This window comes from Channa argus, chromosome 6, assembly GCF_033026475.1.
Source record: "Channa argus isolate prfri chromosome 6, Channa argus male v1.0, whole genome shotgun sequence".
In the NCBI taxonomy this organism is placed as follows: Eukaryota; Metazoa; Chordata; class Actinopteri; order Anabantiformes; family Channidae; genus Channa; species Channa argus.
In genome coordinates this window covers 21,521,269-21,544,039 of record NC_090202.1, presented here as the reverse complement: position 1 = coordinate 21,544,039, position 22,771 = coordinate 21,521,269, and the positions used below count along the sequence as shown (strand labels likewise).

At 39.7% G+C, this 22,771-nt stretch overlaps 1 protein-coding gene across 1 annotated transcript in view; it reads left to right on the top strand.

The window, feature by feature from the left end:
- Positions 1-21,739, top strand: part of LOC137128839 (uncharacterized) — a 44,196-nt gene extending 22,457 nt beyond the window's left edge. The window contains exons 33-69 of the mRNA XM_067507453.1: positions 1,111-1,179; positions 2,819-2,922; positions 3,057-3,237; positions 3,370-3,526; positions 4,004-4,056; positions 7,775-7,795; positions 8,041-8,206; positions 8,325-8,409; positions 8,784-8,925; positions 9,214-9,331; positions 9,418-9,527; positions 9,634-9,801; positions 10,040-10,267; positions 10,716-10,779; positions 10,897-11,042; positions 11,477-11,626; positions 11,719-11,862; positions 11,963-12,053; positions 12,153-12,330; positions 12,558-12,783; positions 13,826-13,952; positions 14,026-14,147; positions 14,275-14,326; positions 15,544-15,627; positions 16,089-16,265; positions 16,544-16,619; positions 16,704-16,860; positions 17,315-17,389; positions 17,918-18,080; positions 18,172-18,359; positions 19,851-20,063; positions 20,558-20,682; positions 20,776-20,866; positions 20,964-21,032; positions 21,121-21,226; positions 21,358-21,399; positions 21,526-21,739. Of these exons, the coding sequence (XP_067363554.1) occupies positions 1,111-1,179; positions 2,819-2,922; positions 3,057-3,237; positions 3,370-3,526; positions 4,004-4,056; positions 7,775-7,795; positions 8,041-8,206; positions 8,325-8,409; positions 8,784-8,925; positions 9,214-9,331; positions 9,418-9,527; positions 9,634-9,801; positions 10,040-10,267; positions 10,716-10,779; positions 10,897-11,042; positions 11,477-11,626; positions 11,719-11,862; positions 11,963-12,053; positions 12,153-12,330; positions 12,558-12,783; positions 13,826-13,952; positions 14,026-14,147; positions 14,275-14,326; positions 15,544-15,627; positions 16,089-16,265; positions 16,544-16,619; positions 16,704-16,860; positions 17,315-17,389; positions 17,918-18,080; positions 18,172-18,359; positions 19,851-20,063; positions 20,558-20,682; positions 20,776-20,866; positions 20,964-21,032; positions 21,121-21,226; positions 21,358-21,399; positions 21,526-21,530 (4,473 nt within the window). The 3' untranslated portion in view covers positions 21,531-21,739. The remainder of the gene's footprint in view (positions 1-1,110; positions 1,180-2,818; positions 2,923-3,056; positions 3,238-3,369; positions 3,527-4,003; positions 4,057-7,774; positions 7,796-8,040; positions 8,207-8,324; positions 8,410-8,783; positions 8,926-9,213; positions 9,332-9,417; positions 9,528-9,633; positions 9,802-10,039; positions 10,268-10,715; positions 10,780-10,896; positions 11,043-11,476; positions 11,627-11,718; positions 11,863-11,962; positions 12,054-12,152; positions 12,331-12,557; positions 12,784-13,825; positions 13,953-14,025; positions 14,148-14,274; positions 14,327-15,543; positions 15,628-16,088; positions 16,266-16,543; positions 16,620-16,703; positions 16,861-17,314; positions 17,390-17,917; positions 18,081-18,171; positions 18,360-19,850; positions 20,064-20,557; positions 20,683-20,775; positions 20,867-20,963; positions 21,033-21,120; positions 21,227-21,357; positions 21,400-21,525) is intronic.
- The last annotated feature ends 1,032 nt before the right edge of the window (positions 21,740-22,771 follow it).

Here is a 22,771-nt window from a genome sequence, read left to right as displayed (position 1 = left end):
TTCTGACAAAACACTTAATAATATGTGTTAATAATTGTGTTGAATGTGTTGTTAGTGTTTTTGTTTGTATCTCTGTAATTTTGTTTTAAACTTGAGGATTTGACTGAGATTAGCTGTTGTATTGTAATGTCCAATAAAGGGACCTTAAAAATCAAATCTCATTGCCAGCTCTTCTGATAAGACCCTTTGCTCGGTGACTGTTTACTACGTCCATGTCTTAGACCTTGAACCTCATGTTTGCCAATTCATGTAAGGACGTTGTAATTGAAGTATTTTCTTGATTTTAACAGTCTGGCTTGTTAGAACATTTACTACTCTGCATTTGTTTTGTGTGAACTTTTTTGCTATTGTTTATGAGACTCAGCATCTACTTGAGGATTACTGAGAGGACGTTTGTTTTAATGAACCATTTTGCACTACCATCACCTGTCCAAGTCTTCTCCTTTTACAGTTTGCACTTGTCCTTGAGGGTTCTGGTGTTTTGTGTTTGTTTTTTACGGCTTCCCTTTCAGTTAATGCGAATTGTATCAACTACATTTCATCTTTTGTATTTTACCCAGTATTCTTTCATCTTCGTACATGATTGGGAGACACTGGAACAGCAGAGGGATGAGCAGCCTTGTAAAGAGACGAAAAGAAAGTACAGAGTTTGTTGACATTGTTTACCATTGCTTCAAATGTGTTTGGGAATTTCCTACATTATAAGAGTGGGACTCAATAATTGTGAGCAATTTCTGCAATCCGCCACTGAAATTCAGGACATGGAAATAAGTATTTAAATAACAAGACATAATAGCTTTGGGGCTGGATTATGGATTAATCTACTAGAAATATTAATATGGAGAACATCTTGCTGTGTGACACTAGGACTAACTTAACTTTTAACGTAGCCTTAAATGCAGCATTTAGAATCTACCATAGGTAAATGAGAAGCCCCTGAAAACAATTAGTACATCTCAAAAGATGCATCGCAAATTAATTAAGATAAAACTTTCTTTGTGAACCTGTTTTCCAAATTTCTCTTCACTATAACATCCCGACTCCTACTGATATCGACACTCAGTGTGAAGGTGATAATAACCTAATATACTGAATCTAATCTGCTCGCAGCTCCAACATGCCCTGCTGGTGGATCGTGTTGAACAAAAGGAAGATCATGTTCTGGTGCACATACGAGAGGTGAGAAAACTTTACAGCGAGGCACAAAAGATGATGATCCGCACATTTGTCTCTGATGTTTTCTGTCTTTTTGGACTTTCAGCCAAGTAAAGCAGACACCCTGAATCTTTTTACAGACACCACAACAAATAATGAATTCACTTTTCAAATGCAACAGTTATGAGAAAAGTACCACAAAGCCTAGAAGTGTTGGACAAATAAAGAAAGTTTGACTTTTCTTTTTCTCTCAGGTGATCAGGCAGAGACAGAATACATCTACCTAAATATGTAGGTGTTGTCTTGGATGAGTATCTCAGTTTTAAAAGTGGCATCGGTGTCCCAGTAAAATCTGTGGTACAGCAGTGGTATCACTGCTGAACATTATCATACTCTGACTTTTGAGAGGGAACCCTCAGTGTGGCTGGTTTTATTTGTTAAGGATGCAACATAAAAGGTGATAATGCTGTGTTTTAGTTTGTTTTTTTGTATTTCCCCACTACAATTGTATTGGCTAACTGTAACCAGAAGGCTGTTTGAGAAGTTCATCAGTTTGCTGATGTTTACTTATTCGAAAAACTCTTTACTTTGGCTCCAGTAATCAGGACAAGAGCTGTTTGCAGGACAAAATCAAACACCCCACGCTGGGTAAAGGGCGATGTTGCAGCACTCAGTTTACTGTAACACTGAAACCTCCACTGACTTAAGAAAAACCTGTATCCTGCCATTGTAACCATAGAAGGAAAGGACAGGACAAAATGCTTAAATAGAAAATCACAGTTGGTAAAGCAGGACTTTTGACCAAAACACTAAACAAACCACAGAATTACCTTCAAATTATAGTGAAATAACCATAGACGATCTACACATAGTTATTTGCATACAAAGTTACATTATTTTTGAGACAGTGTCAGAAAGAGCTGGAGGCTCATATTATTTTGCATTCATTGCTGCTTTTACAATTAGGTGAAACAGTAAACTTTGAACCATCCCTGAACAAACAATGGATTGTTCAATATGCAATTTGTAAATGTTTTACATATGGTAAATGGTAAATGGGCTGCACTTATATAGTGCTTTTCTACCTGTTGGCAATCAAAGCGCTTTACACTGCTTCCTATTCACCCATCCTATTCCTATTCACAATCACACACACACACTCTCACACACCGATGGGGGAGCTGCTATGCAGCTGGCCAACACTCACCTGGAGCATCTAAGTTGGGGCTCAAGGACACATCGGCATGTGACTGGAGGAACCGGGGATTGAAACAACAACTGTGAGATTGGTGGACAACTGCTCTACCTTCCTGCGTCCGTGTGTCTGTGTGCTGGTGTTTGTATGAACAGAATAAAAAAGACCAGTGTGAATTTTCTATCACAAGGACATTTCGAGAAAGTGAGGGCAGTTCTCACATTCTTACACCGCTTCAAAGAGCTGTTTGAAGGTTAACACCTGTTTGTAGTGTTAGTATTAGGTTTAGGTGAGGCACTGAGGGCGGCTCAAAAAACTGAGTTGGCACAGTTAAGTTAATTGATAGGAATTGCATTATGTCAGGAAATGTCCTTAGTTTCATGGCTAAAAAACGTCTGTGTTTGTGTTGGGGCGGGTCGGGGGTCGGTTTCTGTATTTGTGACTATTTAAATGTTGTTGACTCCCAAGGTTTCATGCCAATCAGCCATGGGTCTCAATGGGATTCAGATGTGCACGTGGACACTGTGTGTCTTTTTGAGCTGGATGTCTGTTTATCAAGTGCTGGCAGGACCGTAAGTTTGGCAGTACTGACTGAAAATACTACTTTTTAAAAAAGCTTTTTTTATGTTAACATTGAGTTTGCAGTTCTCCTGTCAGATTCTGTGAGGATAATATTAAACATGTGTTTATATGTTTCTGTCTGTAGACACTACATGGTTGCAGTTCCTGCTGTTATTCAAGCTGGAGCTGAAACCAAATTCTGTGCGAGTCTCCTGGAGCCAAACGAGACTCTGGTCATGACTGTCACTTTATTGTCTGCGGAGAAAAGCAAAATTCTCCTCCAGAAGACATCGGACACAGCGTTTCATACCTGCACTGAGTTACAGGTCAGCTCTACAGGCTTCATAATAAAAGATTAATTATGTTGATTTCAGAACACATTAATAGAACATAACAAAGGCCAAATCATTTTACAATGCAATGTGCATTTGTGTTTCACTAATAATTTTCTGTCACAGGCTCCTTCAGTGCAGCAAGAAGTGGTTCTGAACTTTGAGGTGGAGGTACGAGGTGACACGTTTTACTCAAAACAAAACAGGAAAGTTATGATCAAACCCTATCAACCAAAGACGTTTGTCCAAACGGATAAACCAATCTACCTCCCTGGACAAACAGGTAACCTTGAAATAGAACATGCAGTCGCTTTCGAAAATTTCCAGAAACTTTTTAACATTTTGACAAACTGACATTCACTCGTTTACATAATTATTCAGGCCTTGAATCAATAGTTTGTAGAAGTCCCTCACAGCTCCAAATGTCAGAGTAAGTTGAGTAAGTGTCTACAGACGTCCCACACATGGGTTTGGGCAGTTTATCCCATTCTTCCTGACAGATCCTTGCATTTCTACAGTGTTTTATCTTTACACCACAGTGACACATATCTGACAGTTCTAGTTAGCTAACGTGGAAATTAAGACGGAGACATCGGCTGTTTACAGTAAAAATCCCAAACTACACAAAGTTAGCGGTACAAGGGGGCTGAATTGAAATGCATGTGTCCCAGTAATTAGTCAGTTGTTCTAGTAATCTGAGAGGATGTTTAACACTACTATAGATTCAATGTAAAAACTTATCCATTTGAATTTATCTCAGTGCATTTCAGGGCTGTCACACTGGACACCAAGTTCAGACCTGTCAATCAGCCAGTGAGTATCTCTCCTTTCTTATGCATCTCCTATGTATTAGTATAACATTAGTTATGTAATACATGCCCCGGTGAAATAGGATACATAGACCAGCATGTTCAAAGCAAAGAGAGGTTATGCAATGAAGAGATGGACTTGTGTGTGTCCTGTTTAAACACAGTTACGTCACTAATCACTCAGCTCCTAAAGAAGGGTCAACCAGAGCTTCTAGTCAGACCATCTGTGCTGAGTTGACACATTTTTTATTCTGTTTTAAAAATGGAAAGGATGAAACCATACGAAAATATTAAATAGAAGTATGTGTTTCCAATCAATGCAACCGCAAGGGGGCACAAGCCAGTGTCTTCTTTTTCCAGTCCCAAGTCTGGATAAATGCAGAGGGTTGTGGCAGGAAGGGCATCTGACCTAAAAAACATGCCAAATCAACCATGCGAATCGTGACAATGACTTCCATACCGGATTGGTCGGGCCCGGGTTAACAACGACCGCCACTGGTGCTGTTGACCTACAGGGTACCGGTGGAAATTGGACTACTGTTGGTCGAAGACGAAGAAGGAGAGGAGGAGGGTGTGTTCGAAGGCAGAGAGAGAAGAGGAAAGCTAAGGAAGACTGACAGTAGGGACTATGAATGTTGGTACTATGACAGGGAAGGCTAGAAAGTTGATTGACATGATGCAGAGAAGGAAGGTGGACATAGTGTGTGTCCAGGAGACCAGGTGGAAAGGTAGCAAGGCTAGAAGCTTAGGAGCAGGGTTCAAGTTGTTCTACCATGGGTCAGATAGGAAGCGAAATGGAGTAGGAGTTATCCTGAAAGAGGAGTTGGTGAGGAATGTTCTAGAGGTGATTAGAGTATCAGACAGGTTGATGAGTCTGAAGCTGGAAATTGAAGGTGTAATGTTCAATGTTGTGAGTGGTTATGCCCCACAGGTAGGATGTGAGTTAGAAGAGAAGGAGAAATTCTGGAGTGAGTTAGATGAAGTGATGCAGAGCATCCCCAGAGGTGAGAGAGTGGTCATTGGTGCAGATTTCAATGGGCATGTAGGTGAAGGGAACAGAGGTGATGAGACTGTTATGGGCAGGTTTGGTCTTCAGGACAGGAATGCAGAAGGTCAGATGGTGGTTGACTTGCAAAGAGGATGGAAATGGCTGTTGTAAACACTTTCTTTCAGAAGAGGCAGGAACATAGGGTGACGTACAAGAGCGGAGGTAGAAGCACTCAGGTGGACTACATCTTGTGTAGACGTTGTAATCTGAAAGACATCAGTGACTGTAAAGCATTGGTAGGGGAGAGTCGAGCTAGACAACACAGGATGGTGGTGTGCAAAATGATGCTGGTGGTGAGGAAGATGAAGAGGACTAAGGCAGAGCAGAGGACGAAGTGGTGGAAGTTGAAAAAGGAAGAATGTGGTGTAGTTTTCAGGGAGGAGCTGAGACAGACTCTGGGTGGTTTGGACGTGCTTCCAGATGACTGGACTACTACAGCTAATTTGACCAGGGAGACAGGTAGGAGGGTACTCTGTGTTTCATCTGGAAAGAGGAAAGCGGACAAGGAGACTTGGTGGTGGAACGAGGAAGTTCAGGAGTGTATACAGAGAAAGAGGTTAGCTAAGAAGAAGTGGGACACTGAGAGGACTGAAGAGAGTAGACAGGAGTACAGGGAGATACAGCGTAAGGTGAAGGTAGAGGTGGCAAAGGCCAAACAAAGAGCATATGAGGACTTGTATGCTAGGTTGGACACTAAAGAGGGAGAGGTGGATTTGTACAGGTTGGCCAGACAAAGAGATAGAGATGGGAAGGATGTGCAGCAGGTTAGTGTGATTAAAGATAAGGATGGAAATGTATTGACAGGTGCCAGGAGTGTGATGGGAAGATGAAAGGAGAACTTTGAAGAGGTCATGAATGAGGAAAATGAAAGGGAACGAAGAGTAGAAGAGGTGACTGTGTGGAGCAGGAAGTAGCAAAGATTAGTAACAGTGAAGTGAGGAGGGCGTTGAAGAGGATGAAGAGTGGAAAGGCAGTTGGTCCTGATGTATGTATGGAAGTGTCTAGGAGAGGTGGCAGTAGAGTTTCTGACTAGTTTGTTTAACAAGATCCTGGAGAGTGAGAGGATGCCAGAGGACTGGAGGAGAAGTGTACTGTTGATAATTTTTAAGAACAAGGGAGATGTGCAGAGCTGTGGCAACTACAGAGGAATAAAGCTGATGAGCCACACAATGAAGTTGTGGGAAAGAGTAGTGGAAGCTGGGCTAAGGGCAGAGGTGAACATTTGTGAGCAGCAATATGGTTTCATGCCTAGAAAGAGTCCAACAGATGCAGTATTTGCTTTGAGGATGCTGATGGAGAAGTACAGAGAAGGTCAGAGGGAGTTGCATTGTGTCTTCGTAGATTTAAAGAAAGGGTATGACAGGGTGCCGAGAGAGGAACTGTGGTATTGTATGAGGACGTCTGGAGTGGCAGAGAAGTATGTAGAGTGGTGCAGGACATGTATGAGAGCTGTAAGACTGTGGTGAGGTCTCCTGTAGGTGTGACAGAGGAGTTCAAGGTGGAGGTGGGTCTGCATCAAGGATCGGCTCTGAGCCCCTTCTTGTTTGCTCTGGTGATGGACAGGCTGACAGATGAGGTTAGACAGAAATCTCCATGGACTATGATGTTTGCAGATGACATTGTGATTTGTAGTGAGAGCAGGTGGAGGAAAATCTAGAGAGGTGGAGGTTTGCTCTGGAAAACAGAGGAATGAAGCTTAGCCGCAGCAAGACAGAATACATGTGTGTCAATGAGAGGGACCCAGGTGGAACAGTGAGGTTACAGGGAGCAGAGGTGAAGAAGGTGCAGGACTTTAATTACTTAGGGTCAACGGTTCAGAGCAACGGTGAGTGTGGAAAAGAGGTGAAGAGGCGAGTGCAGGCAGGTTGGAACGTGTGGAGAAAAGTGTCAGGTGTGTTGTGTGATAAAAAAGTATCAGCAAGAATGAAAGGAAACATGTTCAAGACGGTGGTGAGACCAGCGATGTTGTTCGGCTTAGAGACAGTGGCACTGAAGAAAAGACAGGAGGCAGAGCTGGAGGTAGCAGAGCTTAAGATGTTGAGGTTCTCTTTGGGAGTGACGAGGATGGACAGGATCAGGAATGAGGACATCAGAGGGACAGCTCACGTTAGATGTTTCGGAGATAAAGTCAGAGGCCAGATTGAGGTGGTTTGGACATGTTTAGAGAAGACATTGTGAATATATCGGTAGAAGGATGCTGAGGTTGGAGCTGCCAAGCAGGAGGTCTAGAGGACGACCAAAGAGGAGATTTATGGATGTAGTGAGAGAGGACATGAAGTTAGTTGGTGTTAGTAAAGAGGATGCAGAGGATAGAGTTAGATGGAGGCACATGATTCGCTGTGGTGACCCCTGAAAGGGAGCAGCCGAAAGGAAAAGAAGAAGATGTGTTTCCAATCACTAATTTATAATGAATACATATTCTCACAATGGCTTTTTGTTTTTTGTGTGTTACATGCTTCATATTTTCATAAAGATAAGAGCTGAAGTCTAAACTGAGTGTGTTGGAGTCAGCAGTATGTGTCTGTACAGTGATTGTAAAACACCTGGACACCTGCCGATTTTCACCAGTATCTGATTCCTTGGAAAAATGTTTTGTAAAAATGTTTAACCCAAATTGAGTAAACACTGTATGATGACAACTTGTCCTTCTCTTTGCCTTTTTTTTTTTTTACAGTACAAGATCATTGAAATTAAGGTAAGAAAATGTCCTCACACAATTATTTCTCTTATAAATTCAGCATGTTAATCTTTTCGACACATGGAGAGCCCAAGACTTCTGAGTATGATGCTACTCTACAATTTATTTATGTTTTTGTTAATTCAGAGTAAATTTACAGTGAAGTAGTATTATTAGTTACAGTACAATACAATCCTATTATTACTACTATTTCTTATTCAAACCATGAATACATGTTCCTTTCCATTTATTTCTTTAAACAGGATCCTAACAATAACCGGATTGGACAGTGGCTCAATGAAACATCCAACAGTAAAATATTGCAGCTTTCTTACTCCTTAAACCCTGAGGCTCATGAAGGAACTTACAAAATCTGTGTTTCAGCTGGTAAAGATAAAGTATATCATAACTTCAAAGTGGAGAAATATGGTATGTTAGAATGAATCTCTTCCTATTCATTTTCAACTATTTTTAATGAAATCTGAATTAAGTAAACCAAGTTGTCTCTAATGAAGCAAGGATGCTAATGACCATGTTTTGTCCACAGTTTTGCCTAAATTTGATGTTAAAATAGATGCACCTGATGCAGTGAGTATTGGGCAGGATGAAATCAAAGCTGAAATATGTGCAAAGTAAGAAAAACTCCTTTCTTCATAAATTCTAAATCACACTTTCAGAAGATCAGGAAACAGTCCCTTCACTAAGTATTGCAATGTCAGGCCGGTTTTTAGTATTGTATTTGCAGGCAATTAGGTTTAAGATCAAAATGAGACGTGAGCTAAGAATGTCAGCTTTCATTTGATACTATTTTCACATACTGTAGATGCATAAAACAACATAGCAGCATTTGAATCACATGACCAAAGATGTTAAACCCAAATGTCTTCAGTGCACAGCAAACACTATTGAATTGGCCTTGTCTTTTCAATACTTCTGGACAGGACTGTAGGTCATGTTTAGTGAGGGGATGACTTTTAAACAAAAATGATTGTCTTTATCTAATTAGATATACATATGGACAGTCTGTGCCTGGAAGTGTAAAAGTTGAGCTGTGCCGACCTCTTGGACATTATCCATTTAAAATCTTAACTGAACATGGGGTCGAAATTGTGCAGATAACTGCTCCATGCCACAAGGAGACAAAGCAGGTACAGGTTTCTGCAAAGAGATTGAGGCTTTGTTCACATTACAGGTGGTAATGGTTCATTTTGAGTTTTTTTTTTTTTTTTTTTTTTGACAGATGCAACATTCATATTTTTAGATTGCACATATCTAAGATAATGTCCTTGTGTAGTAGTCAAGTCACAACCATCTAGTTTTCCTTAAACAGAAACTTTTCTTCAGAAATGTCCAGCAAAATATTAACATTTTAAATCAAATCTGTTTTTATGTTTTTCTTTTTTATTTATTTATTTTTATTTTATTTTATTTTATAGATGGACAAGAAAGGCTGTGCCACTTTTATTTTTGAGATGTCAACGTTTACAAAAATAGACCAAAAGGTACTTTTTGATGAACTGGATCTGCTTGCTAATGCGGAAGAGGAGGGGACAGGCAAGTCTTATGTTATATTTATATATGAGTATTAATTAAAATACAGTACAGAAGCATGTATTTAAACAGCAAAACCTCCCATACAGGTATTTCACACCCACGACAGAAGAAAATAACGATCTCTTATGTTGTTGGAAAGCTGTCTTTTATTGATACACCCAAGGTTTATCACCAAGGAACAAATGTGGAGGGAAAAGTGAGTTGGAAAATGTTAAATTGTTGTTCTGACCTTTTCAGTGTCACTCTGTAAACAAGGCAACTTTGTGGATCCCCTGATGACACAAACTTTGTGTTTTCAACAGGTTAAAGCAGTTTATTTCAATGATACACCCATCGCTGACATGGCAGTGTATCTGTTTGAGGGTGAGAAGTGGTCATCACGTCTTCTACAAAATCTGACAACTGACAGCGATGGTGTTGCCACGTTCTCATTTAGCACAGCTAACTATAGTAGGGACATTGTGCTCGTGGTGAGTAAAGATTACACATAAAATGACTTTTTCACCATTATATGTCAGTGCCATGAAATTGCCTGCATGAATACCGGAGCCACAGCAGCTGGTGAACTGTTTGCTATTTAAAAATTTCCATAGTTTTATCTTCTGCTTAACCCTGTTTGTAACTGAGCTCACTTTGCAGTATTTACTTTTACATCAACCATAATGACTTTATGTATAATTTTTTATTTCTACATCTGTATCTGTGCAGATTAGCAACACACCAACACGTCAACACCCTGGTTATAGAGCTGCATACTATGAACATGGACGTTACACACTGTCTCTGGCACAACAAGTCTCTCCTGATACTAAAACAGTCAGCTCCCTGGAGGTGAAGCAGAAAGATGAACCACTTTCCTGTGACGCAGAGGAAGAAATCTTCATCAAATACACTATAGTTGGAGAGTCTCAGGGCTCTGTGGATATGATGTATCTGGTCAGTCAAAGGTTTTCATCAGTTCTATCTCAAACACTTAGAAAATTTAAAAATGATCTGAATTATTAAGGAATTGGCACAACTGATCTAAACGAGTGAGGCTGAAAACACATACGTTCTATTTTAGCCATAGAACGTATGTAGCAAAACCATGCTGAGCGGCAAGGAACTAGTTTTATTCAGGATTTCTGTTTTCAGTACTTAAAAGGACCAGATCTTCAAGAATCATATGTGAACTGTAGACAAGACTGACCTCCTTGCAAACCAGTAAAAAGACATTTAATATTTATGTGCTATATGATACTTTATGCACTTTTTGAACATCGGTTGATGAGCAAAGAACTAACATCCAACATACAACTATGTTTCATGGTGTATCCTGTTGAATGGACTGAAGGTTTAGTGTTTACATTACTCATTATTTCTTATTATCTCTCAATTTCTCCAGGTTTTATCCAGAGGAGCCATAGCTTTGCAAGGACATACACAGATTGAAGTGCAGGATAAATCAGGTGGGAACAGACTGGTTTTAGTCATAAGTTCGGGGTATTACATTTTTAAAGTGTTCTTTAAATTGGCAGCGTTGTTGATCTATGGATGCATAAAAATGATCTGTTTTGTTGTTTTAGTGAATGAAGGTGAGGTGTCTTTCAAGCTGAAAGTGTCTCCAGACATGGCACCAGAAGTCCAGGTTGTAGTTTATGCCATTCTCCCCAGCGAGAGAGTCGTCGCCAAAAGTGCTGACTTCTCCACTGAGAAGTGCTTTGGTCACAAGGTCAGTGAGGCAAGAAGACTTTTGGCAACAACAGCTCATCAGATGTAGCTGTGGAATTAGTGTATGTTCTGTATTAGCTGCTTCAGAGTTAACACGTCAAACTGTTGATGTTCAGCACATCACCATCATGTACCATGGAACATTTCTATAAATGCTTACTCTCAACTGTTGATTGTGTGAAAGTACAGGCTCATGCAAATTTTCAATTCTGCCCATCCATATCAAAGTATGATCAAGACTTAAGAAACAGAAATACAGATATTGATTTTACTAATATACCTACGCCATCAGCCTTGCTGTCATTTGTTGTAATGATGTTAGAATAAAATTTTTATTTGCTTCATGCTCATCTAATAACAAACACCACAATACTGAAATAGCGTGCTTTGTGTGTTTTTTTTTTTTTTTTTTTTTTTTTTTGGTGTGTGTGTCAGGTGTCCTTGGAGTTTTCTCCATCCTCCGCTGTCCCAGGAGAGGAGACCACCATGCAGGTGACAGCTGAGCCCGACTCTCTGTGTGGTGTCAGCGCTGTCGACCAGAGTGTCCTCATCAAGGAACCAGGGAAGATTCTGGATGCAGATAAGGTATCTCTACAATCAAACAGAAACAGATGTTTACAATCAGATATTCTGACTGAGAAAGAGTTAAAATCCTTGGACTGTGTTTACATTTTCAGATCTTTAACTTGCTGCCTGTCAGGAAAGTTTCCCATATTCCATATGAGGTTAAAGATCATGAAGAATGTTTGACTGTGAGAACAATAGCATACATTATGCCCTATCGAAAAAGCAAGAGAGACGATGCTCAGACAATTTTCAAGGTATTTCTTTTACAAAATCAATTTACAATATCAAGAATATTACCTTTATGTTTTACATTACAAAAGATCACCGATGTTTGTATATTGTTGGATTATCTAGAACGTCGGACTGAAGATGGCAACAAACTTGAAGATTCAAGTGCCTTGTCTAAAGTACAGAGGAATACAACAATACCACCAGCGCCACTATGGTGACCTTTTTCTCACACTCAATACCTACAAACATTAAAACAGTTCACTGTGTTATTGCTGTCCTCTGTTTGTGACTCAAAACTATTGATTTGTTTCAGGAATTAAATATTTTAAAAGCAGTGCTGACATAGCCAGAACACGAAAAATAGTGGCAATGGATGCTCAACCTGATCTTGGTGGAGCAGTGAGTGCACCATTTGTGCCTGGTTCTACACCAGTAGTGACAGTTCGCACTTTCTTCCCTGAGACTTGGATATGGGACCTGGTGGAAGTTGGGTAAGATTTCTGAGTTTCTGTCTGAGATCTCAAGAAATCTTTATATGAAATAATTTAATATTTTAATATTTTACGTCATATTAACTACAATATGTTGTAGTATTATCAGTGCATTTAATCCAAACCATTGAAAATATATACATACTGTGCTCTATTGATCTCAGTTAATGTTTTTTAAGTATGTTTTTCTAGCTAATAGATGTGATTCTGTGTATTTACTGCTTCAGAGAGTCTGGAACAAAGGATGTGTCCCTCACTGTCCCAGACACCATCACTACCTGGGAGACGGAGGCTTTCTGTTTGTCCCCTCAGGGATTTGGTTTGGCTCCTCGTACAAAAATCAAGGTCTTCCAGCCGTTCTTCCTGGACCTCACCCTGCCCTACTCCATCGTCCGGGGGGAGCACTTTGAGCTGAAGGCGACTGTCTTCAACTACCTGACCAGCTGCATCATGGTAATCAGTGCTTCTATTTCAGCGTGAATGTCAACATGCTAACATGCTCGTAACACTTGGCCATGTGATCTATGAACCTCACCTAGGGCTGCTGACATCTGGCTTTAGTACTGCTCATTCTGAGTCCCAGTGGACCACATGAACTTCAGCCATTGACTGAGCTCTAGCGGGTTAAACCATAATTGTTTCTTAGATAATATCCAGGTCTCTCACCCTCTCCACTGAAGTGCCCCAGGGTTTTGTTCTCTGTCCTCATCTCTTCTCCATCCGTACCACATCTCTGGATTCATCATCCGCTCAGCATGTTTTTTTTCTATTCACTAGTTTACAGATGACACACAGCTCTTACTTTCTCATTGACTTATCTGCTTGGATAAAAGAAAAGCATCTTTAACTTAAGGCAGGCTTTTTCGTCAACATAGCATCTGTGTAAATGGTAAATGGTCTGCACTTATATAGAACTTTTGTACCTTACTTTAACCTGAAGCGCTTTACACTCCTTTCATTTATTCTTTTCATTCACACTCACAATCAATCAGCAATGATGGGGAACATTAAACTCTCTGGGAGCAACTAAGTTGGGATCCAGTGTCTTGCTCCATAACACTTTAAAATGTCACAGGAGGAATCGAACCAACAGCCCTGGGATTGGTATACGAATGGTTTACGACTTGAGCGACAGTCGTCATTCAGGATCTGCACTGACTGTCCCCACTAAGTCTGCTAGAAGCCTGGGGGACATCAGTGGTAACCAACTAACTTTTACTGACCATGCCCTCCATCTCTTGGACATGCGGATTTCCCCTAAACAAAATCATCTCATCTACTAACAGGGCAACAGCATTCACATTCAGCAGTGTGTCTGATTTTTGATCAGACACACTGCTGTGGAATGAAATGCCAAACTCTGCAAGCTCAGCAGCTTCAATCCCAATATTCAAAAACTTCCACAACTTTCTATGCACTTTTTGTGTTTGTCTACTTTTGTTGTATTTAGCACAAGTCTCAAATTTTTAATCACATGATTGTGTCTTGTGAACAGGTCAGTGTGACTCCAGCACCCTCCTCAGATTACACCCTCACCCCTCTCTCTGGTGACCAGTACACATCCTGTCTGTGCGGCAATGAACGCAAGACTCTCAGCTGGAAAATGGCTCCCTCAGTATTAGGTGAGAGTCAAACAGTCATTCACACCCACACTGAAATTTTCCAGATCTACAAGAGTGATTTTACTTTTTCTAGGGACCGTGAATGTGTCTGTGACTGCTGAGGCTGTGACTTCCCATGTTACATGTGACAACGAGGTTGTGAGTGTGCCAGAAAGAGGTCGTGTTGATGTGGTCACAAAATCTCTCATTGTAAAGGTTGGTGACTTACAAACAATGATACAGTCAGTTATAAACAATAAAACATTTTATTTAATGGGATTTAAAATATTTTTATTAATGGAACTGATACTTTAACTCCATTTCCAATCTTCTTCCATTGCAGGCTGAGGGAACAGAGATAACAAAGAACTACAACTGGCTCCTCTGTCCAAAAGGTCAGGATGGTTTATACCAGAAATGATCCCTCAAACTAAAATATATTAGGAAAAAATAGACTCTTGGAGTATTATAAGACGATTTGAATTACACACTTATTTTAGCATATTTCATGACTTCACTTGGGTAAAACAAGCCTGGAGATGGTGCTGTTAAGGTTAATGTTGGACACTTAAAGCACTGAGAGGTTGATTTGGTCTAACAATACCACAGCTGAAGTGATGTGAAGAAACAGCATGTCAGGATAGAAGAAAACTAGTCATAAAGGAGACTCAGGGGCAAGAAGAGGCTGCTTGATTTTAAAGCACAGCAGGATGACTGGATAAAGTGGGGAAGTGTAGAAAAGAAACTTGCAGGGACACATGATAAAACAACATTTGTACTAGCTTGAATGTGCATTGTCATTAAGTTACATTAAGGGTTGAGTTTGTATCCCCTTACATTGAAGTTGCATGTAATATTTAAATTTGGATGTAAATTTAGAATTTAGTTGGCTCTAGGCATTTTACTGCCATATCAGTAATGTCCCTGTTAAGTGAACTGAGAACAGCATCCAGTTTCACCAAATGGCTATAGGTAAGAATAAAGGTGGGTGAAAGTGGGAGAAGTAGAAATCACCAGTTACCATAAATACTTGATAACTTGAGAACATATTGTGTTACAAAGGTTTATTGTGCCCTACAAACTTCCAGTCTTAGGCCCATCAGCTTAGTGTTGAGGAGGGTCTCTTGGCCTAGTCTTTCAGGTTTGTTCCGCACTGTCAGCGCTAATCTGGATATAATCTGGAATTGGCCCATTGGTGAAAGACATCATGTTATGTGAGGCCTGTTCGGGGTTGTAATCAATGCATGAGCCGTCGATATTAACACCGCCAGTACAAATTGTAATTTCTTATCAGACAAATCCACAATTAGTCTGTGGTGAGTAAAAATGGTAATTAATGCTGCTTTGTTTACAGTTTGTACAACAGGTCCATGGTCCCAGGTCTTCCAGTTCTCTTCCTCTAATTTCAAGTTCAGAACATGCAGTGCTTCATGCACGAAAGTTGGTTTTCATCTTCACTGGTTGTGTGACATGTCTCGGCTCTTTAAATCATTCTGATCTGTTAGAATTCACAGACCAGTGACCCTCCTTTAAATATATGACCTCCTTGTTTTAGTACGGGCTGCTAATTGAGTTTCCCATCTGTAAGGTGATTTTTTATTTCTGTCCACAGAAGAAGTTTTGACAGAGGAAATTGACATACAACTCCCAGAGAATGTGATTGACGGATCTGCGCATGCTTCACTATCTGTTCTGGGTAAACCCATGTACACATTTTAATTGAGGGCTTTAAGAAAAAGAAATAATGCAAGTTAACAGGATTCTCATTAAAAGGAGAATCAATATCTGCAAATTACTTCTGTAACTCGTTTGTTCTTCTGTGGATATCATGCTTTGCTTACCATGGTTGTTAAACAATTTTAAATTGTTGCACTTTCATACGATACAGAAAGCAAATTTATAGAATAACAAATGTACTTGTCCTGTTCACATGTATAGAAACATCCAACTACTATCATGTAGCAGGACTGAATGTACTGGACAAAATTCTCATGCAAGTGTATAATAATTTTCAGATTTTATCAATTAGATTTTAATTGAATTACTTGATTGATAACTCCACTTATTAAATTAGATTTTGAGGGAATAAAAAATGTCTTTTAGTGGTGTAACAGTGTAAAAACATAAACTTTGGTATGATCAAGTGTTTCTCTGCAGGTGACATCCTGGGTCGAGCCCTGCAGAACCTGGATGGGCTGCTGAAGATGCCGTATGGATGTGGGGAGCAGAACATGGCGCTCCTAGCCCCCAACATCTACATCCTGCAGTACCTGAAAGGCACACAGCAGCTGACACCAGCCATCAGGGAAAAGGCCACTAACTTCCTCACTAGTGGTGAGTTAAACACTAAAGGCACATGAGAACCTGAAGCAGCCAGATCAGAATAAGAATGCATTGTGCATGTTGTGGTCCATATGCAGTCATACAAAAGTTGCATTAATGTGATGCATCATCATCACATCATCTTGACAAAAGGGAAGATTGTCAGAAGGTTTCTCTGTCAACTCCAATAAATGTATAAAATCCCCTAAACGATTACGTCTGAATCAAATTCCTTTCAAATTTGACAGTGAAGATATTAATGGGTTAATAAGCTTGTTTTTTTTACACAGGCTACCAGAGACAACTGAACTACAAACATCCTGATGGTGCTTACAGCACATTTGGATCAGGAACAGGGAACACTTGGTGAGAACATCGCTGACCAATATAATTATACAATGTGTCTTAGTTTGTCACTTTATATATGAATTTAGTTTTACTTTTCCTCAGGTTGACCGCTTTTGTGCTGAGATCTTTTGCCAAAGCTCAGTCTTTCATCTACATTGACCCAACAAAGATTGAAGAGTCTAAAACTTGGCTGGAGGTTAAACAACAAGAAAATGGCTGTTTTGAACAGTCAGGCAAACTCTTTAACAACAGAATGAAGGTAAACTGACAGTACAGTTTGTAGAGTAATGACTGATGCTACTTCAGACTAAGAACAAGTTAGAGATGTTTATTTTCATCTAGAGTTAAATGCAGATGCATCATCATGGCTTAAATCTACAACATAGTCATAACTAATGCCGGGGCAGCAGTGGCTCAGTTGTAGGCTCAATTGGTAGGGTGGCCCCCCACTGACCATAGGGTCGGAGGTTCCCGCCCTTCTCTTCCCAACCACATCTGAAAGGGTCCCTGGGCAAGACACTAAACCCCCAACAGCCCATCCCCATCCTCAACTGCAAAGTGCAGGTCCAACCCCAGTAGAAACATTTACATGCAGGCTAATAATTTGTGATCTGTGGTGACCCTAAACGATAAGACACAAGGACAAAAAATTCAGTCCAGTATGTTGGAGGTCCAGTCATGATAAAGTCTGAATGGTGCCTTTCTCTCTACAGGGTGGTGTGTCTGATGAAGTGACTCTCAGTGCTTATATCACTGCTGCCTTCTTGGAGATGAATGTGTCAGCAAACGTGAGTAGACCCTGTAACCACGTTACTAATCTTATTACAACAGCACATGCTGCATGTATAAACAGATTTTCAGTAACCATGTGTCTTAAGTGCTTGTAAACTGATTCCCTGCTTACCTGGTTAGCTGCAACTGGTAAAGACAGTAAAACTCTGTTCAGAACTGATGACATATTTTAAGAACTATATATAAAAAAAGTTGTTACTGGAATCAGGGCCTGTATCCACATTAACCAGTCCCTACAGGATTTCACTAACCTTTTTCTTATTGTTGGGACCTAAAATTCCAGATGTTATAAAATTGTGATGCTTTTTGCAATGTGTTTATGATGTTTTTAATGGGAAGGTTGCACAGAATCAGGGATCACAGTGTTACAGACAAAGAAGACTGCTACTGCTTAGTCGTGGTAACATTGATTCTTTTAAAATATATATTTGACTTTGGTCCTTGAAAGGTAATAATGGATTATACAGTAATATTCAGGATAAGTTCACAGTTTAATAACCATATGATGGTTAAATCTATTACAGAGTCCTGTTATGACAAAGAGCCTGTTGTGCCTCAAGAAGTCCATCAATGACCTCAGCAACACCTACACTACAGCTCTGCTGGCGTACGTCTTCACCCTGGCAGGAGACATGGAGACGCGAGCTCATCTTCTGCAGCACCTAGACTCAGTAGCATTGGATGAAGGTGAGACATCACATTAAAGGAAATCATGGTGACTTCATTACTGTGACTGTGAGGGACATGACACCTGTTTGTCTGTGGGTGGTTGTTTTAGGAGGATTCCTGCACTGGTCTCAGACTGCAACAGAAACATCAGCCTCTCTGTCTGTGGAGATCAGCTCCTATGTGCTACTCGCCAAACTCAGTGCCTCCCCTACAGCTGAAGACTTGGGCTACAGCTCCCGTATCGTCAGGTGGCTGACGGGGCAGCAGAACCATTATGGAGGCTTCTCCTCCACACAGGTACAGGCCAAACAGTGAATTAAAAAGGCAATATTCTACAATTAAAGCAGGGCTAAAGAGTGAATTGGAAAATTTTTTCACACCTGTGATCTAAAGTTCAAGTTTAGCCACATCATTGTTTTGTGAACATCATGCACAGTGGCAGGAAAAATAACTGAATCATTAAAATTTTCTCTCTAAATTGATCATAAAATGTGATTCGATCTGCAGCAAAGTTAGAAAAAAATACAGTAAACTCAATATTTCTAATCTGATAAGACAACTAGTCATCATCTATAATGGCTTTATTAAACACAGCCAATAAACAAAGAAAGTGGAAAGAGAAACAGCAATAGTGTTGTAACTACTGGTTGAATCAGCTTTGGCAGCAATAACCTCATGCAAGCACTTGCTGTAGCTGTGGATTAGACCTGCACAATGTTCAGGAGGAATTTTGGACTATTCTTCCGTAAAGACCTGCTTCAGTTCAGTCAAATTCTGGTGTGAACGGTTCTCTTGAGGTCATTCAATAGCAATCCACGCTCCTCCAGTGCTGCAGCCCTGCTCGTTTTGCAATATCCCTGCACTACTAGTCAATCAGAGGCTGGGGGAGCTGTGGGAGCACTGGTTTAGGGTATTTGTCCTGCTGCACCACCCAGCTCCTTCTTCTGAGCTTCTGTTACATTATCTGTGTTTTGTGTATCTTTAACTCATGAACAGAGGTGTCAACTAACTGAGTCTTTGAAGTCTTTAGCTGTTTCTCTGTGGCTCTTTTTACCTCATCGAAGATTCTGCTTTGTACGTCTGGAATGATCTTGGCTGGGTGGGCACTTATATAGAGAGACCCATACTACCAAATCATATCCAATGTGACAATGAGACAATGTGTCTGACACACTGACATTGAGCGTTTTTATGAGACACGTCCAGTTGATATTTAGTGACATCAGAAGACTAGTGTCAGCATTACTTTATGTTTAGTGGGAATTTTTAAAAAAACACATGAAAGATCATCAACCTAGAAATATTGTGTTTGTTTACAGTAAATCAGTGACTGAAGATCTGATCACATTTCATAATCAATCCGGCAGAAAATTGTGAAGTGTTCACTTACTTTTTCTTGCCATTTTCTCTAAAATTGCAGCTTATTAAAACCGCCTCTGTTTTATTGTAATATTGTCAATTTCAGCCACTTTAAATGGATTTTAATTCTTTGATTACGATTATGAAGTGTGGAATTTTACTCAAACTATAAAACAATGAATAAATCCTTTTCTTTTTGGAAAGACAAGAGACAGTTTAGACATATAAAGTTTCTGTAGAGCAAACGTTCGCCTGCTTTTCCCAGTGTCCATGAATGTTTCCACCCAAAACACAACTACATTGTGAGAAATAAGGGTCAGTGCTATACAGCTGTAGAAGTTTCTATTAAGAAATATTATTTATTTAACGTTTATATAGTTTCAGCCACATATTTGGTGTGTGTGTGTGTGTGTGTGTGTGTGTGTGTAGGACACAGTGGTGGCTCTCCAGGCTCTGGCTCTCTACTCCACTCTGGTGTTCAGTCCAGAAGGTTCCAGCACAGTGACGGTCCAGTCTCCCAGTGGCCAGCTGACATTTGATGTGAACCAGGACAACAAACTGCTCTACCAGGAGAAGATGCTGCAAGATGTGACAGGAAAGTACAGCCTGGAGGTGAAGGGCAGTGCATGTGCTTCAATGCAGGTCAGTCAACACTGGAAGTTTTCCTGTTTCTTTTTCTTTAATATACAGCACATACAATTATTTCAAACAAGGGATTAGCAACAAACCATATGTTTTATTTACATTCATTTTCTTACTACATTGTAATTTCAGGGCTGTGATACAAAGGGTGCCATGTTCTATGTTGTTTAATAATTTATAAATTCTAATAATAATAATAATATATGTAAATAGGAGGAAATAGCTTAAAATCTTCTTCACTCTTTTTGACTTGGCTTCCTGCGTCATTCTTCATTTTCTCTGTGGTACATGAAACAACACATGCTCACCAACCCATAGCAAATTTCATGCAACATCCTGAAACAAGTATATGAAAAACGGAACACTTGTAAAAAAAAAAGGTGGTGCTTAAAGGAAACGTCATTAATCTGGTCATAAAACAATCTAATCAAAGATTATTATTGACATACTTGTTTTTATGAAGATAAAACTTTGCTTGTGAACCTGTTTCCCAGCTTTCTCTTCACTATAACATCCCAACTCCTACTGATGTCACCACTCTGAGTGTGGAGGTCAAACCAAATGCCGACTGCACCAGTGAATCTCACAGACCTAGACTCACTCTGACTCTAAAATCCCTGTAAGATTCAAGTTACAGCAAACAAGTATCAGAACCATGAAAAACAAGGTGAAATCTCACTGAGTAACATCATTCTTTTATGGCTCATTACAGATACAGTGGAGAGGAGAACAGTACAAACATGGTGATCCTGGACATCAAAATGCTGTCTGGGTTTGTCCCACACCCAGACTCTTTGAAGAGTGTGAGTTAATACAGATACCTTTACTGGATGTTCTGGGAAAGTCATTGATGTTGATAAAGTTGATAAAAACCTAATATACTCATTGTAATATCATCAGCTCCAACGTGCCCTGCTGGTGGATCGTGTTGAACAAAAGGAAGACCATGTTCTGGTGTACATACGAGAGGTGAGAGGCATTTACAGCGAGGCTCAAAAGATGATGATCTGCAAATCTGTCTCTGATGTTGTCTGTCTTTTTTGTTTTTAACCAACAGTTACCAAAGGACATACCAATCAACCACAGCTTAGAGCTCGTACAGGAGGTCCCAGTGCAGAGCCTGAAGCCAGCTGTGGTCCAGATTTATGACTACTACCATCCAAGTAAAGCAGACACTGTGATCTCCTATACAACCCTGAATCTTTTTACTGACAACAAAACACACAATGTGAATTCATTTGAAATGTTGGAAACACACACAAAACTTAACTTTTGGATTTTCTTTTTCTCTCAGGTGATCAGGCAGAGACAGAATACATCTACCCATGTGCTGCAGGTAAGAGTCCAAAATAACGTTTCTGATATGAATTTAAAGGCCAAAAGAGCACATACAGCACGTTATCTACTGAATATATCATAAATTAGTCAGAACAACAGTTTTGATTTTTCTTTTCTTTTGCAGCTTAAAGAGGGACGTGTGGTCAGTCCTCATCAATGATTCACATATTTAAAAAGTCCATTTTACTAAAGCAATGTGCTTTGTGACTCCATGTCTGTTTGTGTAAACGTATACAGTTACTGTGTATTTCACAACAAACCTTTCAGCTGTGTGGCTATTTTTTTCTAGAATTACATTTATGCATATTGGACAATTAAACAATGTGAATCCCCCACTACACATGGTGTTGGTTGTTTTCTACAGGTTGGTGTTTCTTTGTATTTATCCCAGTATTTCATCCACTGATCAGAAACAAAGTTGTGCAGGTCAGCTTAGTCTGAAAAGTCTAAATATATTCAAAGGTTTTCATATGACTTTTTAAGGAATAATTAATTTCGAATTTTAGACTTGGAGTTTAGTTATTGAAAGAAATGCATTTCTCACTGTTAGCTAACACACATGCAGTGGATACAAGAAGTCTACACACCGCTGTTAAAATGCCAGTATTTTGAGATGCAAAAAAATCGGTACAATATAAATCAATTCAGAATTGTTTCCTAATTAATCTGTGCAATTCATATAAAAACAAACAAATAACGTTGGGGAAAATGTTAAATAAATATAAAATAACAGGACAGTTAACATGACAGGAGAACAGTACAAACATCGTGATCCTTCACATCCAAATGTTCTGTGGGTTTGAGTGTTTAAAAAGCGTGAGGTAATACAGTTACCTGAAATATTAGGTATATTTAGGAATGATATTAATCTTGATAAAGGTTATAATAAACCCATACACTGAATATAGTCTACTCGCAGCTACAACATGCTCTGCTGGTGAATCGTGTTGAACCAAAGGAAAATCATGTTCTGGTGTACATACGAGAGGTGAGTAAAATTTGCAGCGAGGCTCAAAAGATGATGATCTGCAGATTTGGCACTGATGTTGTTTTTTGTTTTGTTTTAAACCAACAGTTACCAGAGGACACAGCAGTCAACCACAGCTTAGAGCTCGTACAGGAGGTCCCAGTGCAGAGCCTGAAGCCAGCTGTGGTCCAGATTTATGACTACTACCAGCCAAGTAAACCAGACACTCTGACCTCCTATACAACTCTGAATCCTTTTACAGAGACCTCAGCACATGATGACACTACAGTCTTTAGTGCAGCTGTACAAAAAATGAGATGAGACTTTATGAAAAAAGTACCACAAACCCTAAACGTGTTGGACAAATGCAGAAGGTTTGACTTTTTCATTGTGTTTTCCTTTC